Source organism: Cherax quadricarinatus, chromosome 31 (genome assembly GCF_038502225.1).
Source record: "Cherax quadricarinatus isolate ZL_2023a chromosome 31, ASM3850222v1, whole genome shotgun sequence".
NCBI lineage: Eukaryota > Metazoa > Arthropoda > Malacostraca > Decapoda > Parastacidae > Cherax > Cherax quadricarinatus.
The window spans coordinates 13,360,485-13,372,590 of record NC_091322.1 but is presented as its reverse complement, the minus strand read 5'-3'; the positions used below and the strand labels follow the sequence as shown (position 1 = coordinate 13,372,590).

Here is a 12,106-nt window from a genome sequence, read left to right as displayed (position 1 = left end):
TTCATTTAGTAGAGTAGTACATGCACAATATATATTGTGCATGTACTACTCTACTGTGCTCTACTCTATTGTGCATGTATCCTTCTCTTTGTGTGTAGGAAAATGTATATTTCATGTGGTAAAATTTTTTTTTCATACTTTTGGGTGTCTTGCACGGATTAATTTGATTTCCATTATTTCTTATGGGGAAAATTCATTCGCATACCGAACATTTCGCATAACAATCAGCCCTCTTGCACGGATTAAAGTCACTATGCGGTGGTCCACTGTATATATAAAATACACAGTAACTTGAAAACACTTGAAATTTTGGAAAATTTCCAGACATAATAGAGTGATATGCTCACGGAGAATGTAAACCAACCAGGTGGGGCGTGCCGTATTTGAAAGACCGCTCGCCGCATAACAAATTTTGGTCATAAGACAAGATTTTTTTTTTTTAACAAGTCAGCCGTCTCCCACCGAGGCAGTGACCCCAAAAAAAAAGAAAGAAAATCCCCAAAAAGAAAATACTTTTATCATCATTCAATTCTTTCACCTCACTCACACATAATCACTGTTTTTGCAGAGGTGCCCAGAATACAACAGTTTAGAAGTTTTTTTTTTTTTTTTTTTTTTTTTCTCCAACAAGTCAGCCGTCTCCCACCGAGACAGGGTGACCCAAAAGAGAAAGAAAATCCCCAAAAAGAAAATACTTTCATCATCATTCAACACTTTCACCACACTTGCACATTATCACTGTTTTTGCAGAGGTGCTTAGAATACAACAGTTTAGTAGCATACACATATAAAGATACACAACATATCCCTCCAAACTGCCAATATCCCAAACCCCTCCTTTAAAGTGCAGGCATTGTACTTCCCATTTCCAGGACTCAAGTTCGACTATATGAAAATAACCGGTTTCCCTGAATCCCTTCACTAAATATTACCCTGCTCACACTCCAACAGATCGTCAGGTCCCAAGTACCATTCGTCTCCATTCACTCCTATCTAACACGCTCACGCACGCTTGCTGGAAGTCCAAGCCCCTTGCCCACAAAACCTCCTTTACCCCCTCTCTCCAACCCTTTCGAGGACGACCCCTACCCCGCCTTCCTTCCCCTATAGATTTATATGCTTTCCATGTCATTCTACTTTGATCCATTCTCTCTAAATGACCAAACCACCTCAACAACCCCTCTTCTGCCCTCTGACTAATACTTTTATTAACTCCGCACCTTTTCCTAATTTCCACACTCCAAATTTTCTGCATAATATTTACACCACACATTGCCCTTAAACAGGACATCTCCACTGCCTCCAACCGTCTCCTCGCTGCTGCATTTACCACCCAAGCTTCACACCCATATAAGAGTGTTGGTACTACTATACTTTCATACATTCCCTTCTTTGCCTCCATAGATAACGTTTTTTGACTCCACATATACCTCAACGCACCACTCACCTTTTTTCCCTCATCAATTCTATGATTAACCTCATCCTTCATAAATCCATCCGCCGACACGTCAACTCCCAAGTATCTGAAAACATTCACTTCTTCCATACTCCTCCTCCCCAATTTGATATCCAATTTTTCTTTATCTAAGTCATTTGACACCCTCATCACCTTACTCTTTTCTATGTTCACTTTCAACTTTCTACCTTTACACACATTCCCAAACTCATCCACTAACCTTTGCAATTTTTCTTTAGAATCTCCCATAAGCACAGTATCATCAGCAAAAAGTAACTGTGTCAATTCCCATTTTGAATTTGATTCCCAAAAATTTAATCCCACCCCTCTCCCGAACACCCTAGCATTTACTTCCTTTACAACCCCATCTATAAATATATTAAACAACCATGGTGACATTACACATCCCTGTCTAAGACCTACTTTTACCGGGAAGTAGTCTCCCTCTCTTCTACACACCCTAACCTGAGCCTCACTATCCTCATAAAAACTCTTTACAGCATTTAATAACTTACCACCTATTCCATATACTTGCAACATCTGCCACATTGCTCCTCTATCCACTCTATCATATGCCTTTTCTAAATCCATAAATGCAATAAAAACTTCCCTACCTTTATCTAAATACTGTTCACATATATGCTTCAATGTAAACACTTGATCTACACATCCCCTACCCACTCTGAAACCTCCTTGCTCATCTGCAATCCTACATTCTGTCTTACCTCTAATTGTTTCAATTATAACCCTACCGTACACTTTTCCTGGTATACTCAGCAAACTTATTCCTCTATAATTTTTACAGTCTCTTTTGTCCCCTTTCCCTTTATATAAAGGGACTATACATGCTCTCTGCCAATCCCTAGGTACCTTCCCCTCTTTCATACATTTATTAAACAAAAGTACCAACCACTCCAACACTATATCCCCCCCTGCTTTTAACATTTCTGTCATGATCCCATCAGTTCCAGCTGCTTTACCCCCTTTCATTTTACGTAATGTCTCACGTACCTCCCCCACACTTACATTCTGCTCTTCTTCACTCCTAAAAGATGGTATACCTCCCTGACCAGTGCATGAAATTACTGCCTCTGTTTCTTCCTTAACATTTAAAAGTTCCTCAAAATATTCTCGCCATCTACCTAATACCTCCATCTCCCCATCTACTAACTCCCCTACTCTGTTTTTAACTGACAAATCCATACTTTCCCTAGGCTTTCTTAACTTGTTTAACCCCTCCAAACTGCCAATATCCCGAACCCCTTCTTTAACAGTAGTAGGTTGGTCGACAGCAACCGCCCAGGGAGGTACCGTCCTGCCAAGTGAGTGTAAAACGGAAACCTGCAATTGTTTTACATGATGGTAGGATTGCCGGTGCCTTCTTTCTGTCTCATAAACATGCAAGATTTCAGATACGTCTTGCTACTTCTACTTACACTTAGGTCACACTACACGTACATGTACATGTTTATTTATATACACTCATCTGAGTTTTCTTTGATTTTATCTTACTAGCTCTTGGTCTTATTACTTTTCCTTTTATATCCATGGGGAAGTGGAATAAGAATCTTTCCTCCGTAAGCCATGTGTGTTGTAAAAGTCAACTAAAATGCCGGGAACAATGGGCTAGTAACCCCTTTTCCTGTAATAATTACTAAAAAGAATAAGAAGAAAATTTTCAAATTTTCTAAAGACAAGATATTTATACTAAATATGCCTATTTATATTTATATTTATATTTATATTTATAGTTATTTTCATATAGTCGGACTTGAGTCCTGGAAATGGGAAGTACAATGCCTGCACTTTAAAGGAGGGGTTTGGGATATTGGCAGTTTGGAGGGATATGTTGTGTATCTTTATACGTATATGCTTCTAAACTGTTGTATTCTGAGCACCTCTGCAAAACCAGTGATAATGTGTGAGTGTGGTGAAAGTGTTGAATGATGATGAAAGTATTTTCTTTTTGGGGATTTTCTTTCTTTTTTGGGTCACCCTGCCTTGGTGGGAGACGGCCGACTTGTTAAAAAAAAGAAAAAGGCCTAGCGTAACACTCCTCTCATATAACTGCAAGCTATCCATAAAAATGTGCAAAAAAATTATTAAAATAAAAAAAACTTAGATTATCATCATGCCCTGTTCCTGTTGTTAGGCTTAAGGGTTGTGATGGCCCAAAGGTCTCTGTCTATATCTCATGCTTTTGTAAATATAAACTATTCATTTCATGTTGTTAATTTTAGTTCAATAAAAACTAAAATACAGTATTATATCCCACACATTTTCAGACAAATAAGTGTTGAAAGGAGCAGAGGATGGGAGAAGCAAAGGGAAAGGGAGCAGATGTGAACATTGCCAACACACACACATCCTTTGTTATCACATAATAAGAGTTTATCAACTAAACTGATTCACACTGAATGATGATTGCACTTTACACACTTTTTATCCTGGTTCCTCTCATTTTTATACCCATGATTTTATAAAATACGAGAAGCAGATATTATGTACAAAAGTGGTGGTAGTGTCTCAAATATGCGCAGAACCTCTGAACTCAGAATGTGCAAGTACAGTGGTACCTCAGTAAACAACCATAATTCCAAAAAGCTGTTCAAGTGCCGATCTCTTCGAGTACCAAACGAATTTGTTCCCATAAGGACCAATGTAAAGTAGATTAATCCGTTTTAGACCCCCCAAAAATACACTTACAAAAGCACTCGCAGAAATACACTTACATAATTGTTTGAGTTGGGAGCTGGACATATACCGAGGTACCGCTGTAGTTTATTTGTCACAAAATATAAATTTAAAACCAAAACTTATTTAAGTGTTCAAGTATAATTATTATTATTTTGAGGAACTTAAACTTTAGGAATGTTGGTTCAAAAATTTCTTTGGTTATTGTAGGGACTGTATGTATGTTGCAACTATATTATTTTAAATTAATTATGATTTTTTTTTTCACCCATAGGAAATGTGCCCCTTAAATGGTATGATGAATATCCACATTTGGGTTATAACCTGGATGGTAAACACATTATTAAGCCCAAACGTGGTGACACGCTGGACAACTTCTTAAACAGGATAGAGAATCCTGACTTTGAGTAAGTATTGCATATGACTGATTGTTAGAATGAAGAGTTGTAAATAAATGTAAGATGAAGTGTTCTATTAATTTCTAAAAAGAAGATTTAGGTAATGTTTTTACATTTCATGTAAACAAGGATAGCAGATGTAAGGTAACCTGTTGCAGGGAACCAGCAGCTCCTAGCCTCTTTCCTAATTATGAAGCCTTAAATCAAATGCAAAGAGATATTAGAATTTTTTTCTTTCTTTCTTTTTTTTTTTACATTGGCAGTCTCCTATCAATGTAGAGTGACCTGGAAAAGAAGAAACTCTTTCACAGTCCTTCATTTAATCACAGTCCTGCCAGAAGCAAACTGATATCACAGCTCAAAAGACTTTCCGAACTGCAACATCCCCACCCCTCCTTCAGAGGGGTCACTGTACTTCTTGCCTTCAGGACTCTCACCTTTGACTAATTGGTTTCCCTGAATCCCTTCATAAATGTTACCTTGCTCACACTCCACCAGCATGCCAAATCATAAAAACCACTTAACTCCACTTGCTCTTGTCTAACATGCTTTTTGTTCTTGTGTTCAGTTGTGTGCTTCGTGTGTTATCTCCATTTTATTGTTCTGAACACACTGAATTTTGAGATGTTAAATCCCATAACTGCACTCTTACTCCCATAACTGTACCTTGATTGTGTAGGTCATGCTCTTAAATTTAAAACTAATAAGTTTTGTGTAGAGTGGACCCTCGACCAACGATTTTAATCTGTTCCAGAGAGCTTGTCCTTAGCCGAATTTATCGTTAGCCGAATTAATTTTCCCCATAAGAAATAATGGAAATCCAATTAAACTGTTCCAGACAGCCAAAAGTATTAAAAAAAAAAATTTTTTTACATGAAATATACATTTCCCTACAAAGAAAACAATGAGACATGCACAATAAATACATAAATAAATACTAAAATGACACTTACTTTTATTGAAGAGTATTGAGTGATGAAACACTGTTTTTCTTGAACACACTGGGATTTTCAGAGTGATACATGAGTAAAGGCTTCACTTTGCAATCCTCGCTAGGATTACAACAAAACATGAGAGTCCGTCTTTCGTAGGCTTGTGTCCTGGGAGTGCGTTTTCCTCCTGAGTAATGTAGGTCCTGTTTGTCATTTTCTTCCAGAACAGGCCTGTTTCGTCACAATTGAACACTTGTTGGGGGTTGGAATTTTTCAGCTTCGCCATGCCTTATCGCACTGTGTATGCCACTACAATTCTTAAATCTCTCAAACCAACCTTTGCTGGCCTTAAATTCACCATTATGAGCACTAGTTCCAGGCATTTTTTCCTGTTCACCTGGGTGTTAGTCAACTAGTGTGGGTCGCATCTTGGGGGACAAGATTAAGGATCCCAATGGAAATAACTTAGTAGACAGTCCTCGATGACTCACTGACATTCTTGGGTTATCCTGGGTGGCTAACCCTCTGGGGTTAATTGTTTCTCGGTAATTGTTTCTCATTAAGCCACACCAACAGCGCTCTTGCCACATCTTCGAGTAGTACAGCTTGTAAACAATGGCACACTAGCTGAAGGCAGGGCAGCTGAGGCGCTCAGGCTGGACGGACATGTGGACGCATTTGGGACGAATGTCCTTACCCTAGTTTTTCATTGTTGGTCAAGCCAATATTTTTACACAAAAACACATCATTACCCGATTTTATCATTAGTCGATGCCATCGTTAGTCAAGGGTCCACTGTATTAGTTCAACTGGTCAAGAGATTTTGTCATTTATCTTTCCCACTGTAGAATTTTGCTTCACTCGTACCCCTCCTCACCATGCAAGTGTTACAGGTTACTTGAATAGTTAAACCAGTTTTGATTGTAAATTATGCAGAAAACTTGGTATGTGAACATTTTAATTCTGTATATACCAGTAAACATGATCAATAACTACTTAAACTTCAACAGCCGAACTGTCTTTGATAAGCAGACTGGTCAAGATGTTCGACTAAGTGATGCAGACTTGGATATTGTTAAGCGTGTAATGTCCCAGAAAGTGCCAGATGCCAGCTATGACTATTATGCACCTTGGATTGACCACTTCACTTATGAAGTCATGGAAATGCCTTTATCAGGTCGCACAGATTCTAAAAAATCGTTTGTTCCCTCCAAGGTTTGTATGCGCTTGTTAATATGGATGGCTTAAATAATAATTAAAGTGCATTATAGAAAATAATAATTTATTGTACTTCAACTGATAAATTAAGAATTACATTTTAAAATGCTTGTTGTACTAGGCAGTTGTATACAGGAGGGCCCCACTTCTACAACAGGTTAGGTTCCGGGCTAGTGGTGTCAAGCAGAAATTGTTGTAAAGTGAAACAGCCTCTTTTTCACTTTCATATGTACATATAAAAGCCTGATAACATGCTTATACTATCATATATTAAGCAATAGAGCTAGATCTAAAAAATGCATACACAGTACACACATTACTTATCTTAAAATATTTTTGTACATAGCTCATAGTGAGTTGTGAATACGTATATTGATTGTAGGAAGTCTGAATAAATGAAGAATAGTATGATGAAAATTGCTGTATTAGTGAAACACTGTAAAGTGAGGCCCTGCTGTAGATTCTTTTGTACTTGTTTGTATAATAAAATCTTGATTTAAGAAATTATGATTTAAAGGATTGTAGATTTAATTGATGAAATGTGTAGCCAGACAACATCCAGAAACAATGTATGTTAAATCTAAAATTATCCACTATTGTTGTGGTATGCTTAGTATATTTATTTTGGATTTAATGAACAGTGTTTATTAAATCCATAATTGTCTATTGTTGGTATAATTATGGAGAGAAAGTCTGATTTAATGGACACTGCCCTCTCCCCATTAGTATGTTAAAAAAAAATTCATTGCATTTGTCTCTCCCTATCTGCCCTATTTTACCAAGTATCTTGTTTATGTAGGATGAAGCTGCGTATGTTGCTAAGAGAGCTGAACAAATCAGAAGAGGTCTCATACAGTATACTCATAAAAGGGAAAAAAAATATCACTTTTATGATTTGTGGTCTGATAAAAAGAGGCTGAGGAGAATACACGATCCTATGCCAGCACCAAAGGTAAAATTACCAGGTCAGTAAAAATTCATTCTTATTTTAAGATTTTTATCTGTTTAGCCCATTCTTTAATATTTTTTATGAATTCGATTAGGGATGGGATGGTGCCAAAATATTTATTGATGCGGATACCCAATTTAAGGTTGATGCCAATACTTATTGTTTTATATTTTATTATTAAAATTATGATAACTATGTTCAGTATACAAGGGAATGTTTATTGCTTAGTAGATGTTAAATAAACCAGCAAGGTTAAACAGGTACCTATGTTATTACTAATTACATTCATTAATGTGAGGCTTTCAAATTGAATACAAAAAAAATCAAAATTTTGAGTCTGTCTACATATTATTAATTGTTGAAGACATAATCAGATATAAATTATGAAAGTAAAAGTCTGAATAATTTCTTGCTATACCAAACATGAAACTAAAGGATGCAACACTTTATTTAACCCTTTCAGGGTCCAGAGGCCAAATATCAAAGTGCGCACCAGGGTCCAAGAATTTAAAAAAAAAAAAAATTATTTTTTTCTTATGAAATGGTAGAGAATTTTTTTTCTGAAGGTAATAAAACAAAAAGTACAAAATTTAATGGAAAATTGACGAAATTATGCTCTCGTGAATTTTGATGTGTCAGTGATATTTACGAATCGGCGATTTTGACAGCTTTGACTCCCATTTTAGTCCAATTACATTATTCCAGTCGACCAAATTCTTAGCTATTTCACTAGTATTACTTCTATTCTATCAATTGAGCACAAGAAATCACCAAGTCAACTGTTTCAAGTACAAAAATAAAGTGATTGGAAATTGGTAATTTGGCCAATTTAACACAAAGTTCAAAATATTCCAATTTCAAAATAGGGCCCAGAATAAACAATGTAGGTATTCCTGGCACTAAACTAACATTTTCTCTGTTCATTAGTTACGTTTTGATACTTCACAAATGAATTCCATTTTGATTTTTTATTCACATAATGAATTTTTATTGAAATTAAAAAATAGAAGATTTACTGTTATGCAATATTGTAATAATTGTATAAATATCATCACCACATTTGCGAATGTATATTAGACCCACCAACTGGCGTGTATTAGACGTGTGAGGTCGTTTGTTTACTCATGAACATCGGCATAAATTTAAAATTTCCGCTTCTTTGAGCTCCGTTTCAAGCCATTTCCAGTGCTAAAACCAATCAAAATCATCTCTATTTCTGTAATATGTCTTCCATTCTATCAAATGAGAAAAAGAAATCGCAAATACAACTATAAAAAACATATGAAAAAACACTGCAAAGTCACTGTTTTAATCGAAAATCGTGGTCTCGGTTTTTTTTTGTCTCATTATACACTGTGTGCTGCAGGATTTGTTTTATGTGGTGCACACATACCACATAGATGTATTCTCTCATATCTAGGCCCAAATTTACCACTCACGGCTTATCAGAGTGAGCTGAGCTCATGGCGTAGATCTACGGTTTGGACCCTGAACGTAAAGCTGTAGATCTACGGCACGGACCCTGAAAGGGTTAAAGCTTTAAAAATATTTTGAAAACTGAAAAATATTAAGTATTGTATTTTTTTTATTAACTCATTACCGCTTCTCACCAAGGCAGGGTAGCCCGAAAAAAGAAAAACTTTTATCATCATTCACTCCCTGACTGTCTTGCCAGAGGTGTGCTTACACTACAGTCATAAAACTGCAACATTATCACTCCTCCGAGTTCAGGCACTGTACTTCCCATCTCCAGGACTCTTAAGTCTGGCCTGCAGGTTTCCCTGAATCCTTTTATAAATGTTACCTTGCTCACACTCCAACAGCACGTCAAGTCCTAAAAACCATTTGCTCCTATCTAACTTGCTCACGCATGCTTGCTGGAAGTCCAAGCCCCTCGCAAACAAAACCTCCTTTACCTCCCTCCCTCCAACCTTTTCTAGACCAGCCCCTACCCTGCCTTCCCTCCACTACTGATTTATACACTCTCAAAGTCATTCTATTTCCTTTCATCCTCTCTACATGTCCGAACCACCTCAACAACCCCTCCTCAGCCCTCTGGATAATAGTTTTGGTAATTTTGCACCTCCTCCTGGAAATTGAAAATCTGAAATTATAGTCCAAAATTTGAGCAATATTTTCATTATTAAAGTGAATTAACTGACACATTTCCATTAGACAACTGAAAGTTTTCTGAACCTTTTTGAAAAATAGAAAAAATGCATACTAATACCCAAAATTAGAAATAAACAATAGCTTATACATATATACATTACTCTAAAGTTAAAATTAAAAATACTCAAATTGAAGTTGAGGGGCATCATCATCTACCCATTTCTGAAAGCTGATCTTTTCCTTTCCTGGGAGTATGTGTTCCTCCAATAATGAACAGTCTTTCCCCTCAATGAACGATTTGAATGAACAATTTGTACTTAGTGGCTAGGTTTACCACAGATGGAAGAACTGTTACAATTTCTCTCCACCTCTCTAGTGGGTTTCCTTCCTTAGGTAATAATGCCATTGTACATATTTGTCTTATTTCTGTTTTTTTGTATGTGATAACACAAATACCAGCATATTTCTTTTTATGCTTTTTGTGATTTGGAAAAGGATCCTGAGCCAAATGTCTGTGACATGCTGTTGCTGGAAATGCTGGCTAGTATATCTTCATAAGTTTGTTGTCATCTTGACTTTCTTTCTTCATCAGACTATGGTGCTAGCAAGCCAATTGCATTTGAGTTCTTGAGCTGCTGCATTTTCTCCTGAACTTCTTTGTTAATTTTCTGTATTTTGAGATTTGTTTTGCATGACTCATCCACTGCATTGACATTGAAAAAGTTATTCTTATATTGGGGATCAACAAATATGCTAAGTTTTGTGTTGTTTGTGAGTTTCATTGCGTAACTCAAACCTAGTTAACAATGACACTTTGAGAGCTGATAGTTTTACACAAGTGTCAGAATCTTGGATCACTTATAACATCGTAGATGGAACATTTTACTGGAGGCAATATTTCCGAGACAATTTCTCTCACTGAGACATATAGTCGTTTTGTGAAATATTTTATACAAAAAAAAAAAAGATGGAAGTAAATGGGCTTTTATTACCAGGCTATCAAATGATGGCATATGTGTGCTATCTAAACAGTACATTGCAATGGCTCTTTTTTTTTTTTTTTTAGATGTGATTTAACACTAATATAGGGCTATTCCAGTGAATAGGTATATTCTGAATGAGCTTGTATTTTTTATTATTATTAAGGCTAGCAGTAACAGCCTGGTTAATCATTCCTTGATCCAGCAGGAGCCCTGGCCTTGCACCAAACCATGGAACCATTGACTCCAGGTTTGATAATTTATTGTGTCCTTGAAGAGCTTCTAATGTACTACAGACTAGAGGAGAGTGGCTGAAGATATAGTCATGGATAACCAGTTGAAGTTTATGCAGAAAACATGACAGTCTGTTGTATCCTGTCCTTTCAATCCTCTTGACAACATTGCTTGCATTATCCCATGCTGTCAAATGAATTTTGGAAGCTGATATATTGAATTCATCCATTGTTTCTTGAATTATCTTGGTGACGTGCACTATTATGCGGAATCCAGGAAATGGCATTGCTCTAAGGACACCAGTTTTATGAATGAAGCCTTTGTTGAGTGATGTGATGGTGTGTACTGTACTTGGTGTGTTGTTACAGGGGTTGAGTCTCAACTCCTGGCCTCACCTCTCAACTTGTCCTTTGCCAGATCCCCTACCCCCCCCCCCCACCACCACCACCTAGAGGGCCTGTCGTACCGATTCTTGAAACTATGCATGTGACCTGCCTGGCCACAAATTCATTAAGGTCATTCCACTTTTTGACCACCTTGAGGCTGAATTACTTCCTGACATTCTTTGGACTTTTTTGTAGTTTTAACTTTCAACTATACTCCATTTACCTGTTTCTCACCTCTATCTATCCGTGTCTGACATATCATTTCTCCCCAGTTGTCAGTAATGTATGTTAATTTCCATTTTTATCATTCATTCAGTTTTATTACAGTTTTTTTTTTTTTATTAATACTATTCATGCTAGGACAGATGAGTTGAGATAAACTGTAGTATAGGTACACCTCTGGTAAGATAACGATGGGGTGAGTGATGATGAAAGTGTTTCTTCTTTTTTGGGTCACCCTGCCTTGGTGGAAAACGGCCGATGTGTTAAAAAAACAAATTTAGTCAAAAACAAACTTTAAAACAATTTGGCAGGTCTGTTTTTCTACCCAGTACTCCTCTTTTTTTTCTATATGTTTAAATTTCTTGTTTTGCATTTATGTCCTATAGCACAGTAATACATCTCAGAAGTTTCTCACATGTTTTGGGTACAAACTGTGAACACTTCATTATTCTTTCCAGGTAGATGCCACTGCCATGTATTATCAGCGATTAACTGGAATAACTTTTTTTTATTAATGCAGTGCAC

At 36.6% G+C, this 12,106-nt stretch overlaps 1 protein-coding gene across 2 annotated transcripts in view; it reads left to right on the top strand.

Moving 5' to 3' along the window:
* Positions 1-12,106, top strand: part of LOC128697606 (ribosome biogenesis protein BOP1 homolog) — a 91,426-nt gene that overhangs the window by 11,076 nt on the left and 68,244 nt on the right. For both annotated transcript variants that reach the window (XM_070090208.1, XM_070090207.1), the window contains exons 3-5: positions 4,425-4,557; positions 6,491-6,695; positions 7,498-7,663. In XM_070090208.1, the coding sequence (XP_069946309.1) occupies positions 4,425-4,557; positions 6,491-6,695; positions 7,498-7,663 (504 nt within the window). The remainder of the gene's footprint in view (positions 1-4,424; positions 4,558-6,490; positions 6,696-7,497; positions 7,664-12,106) is intronic.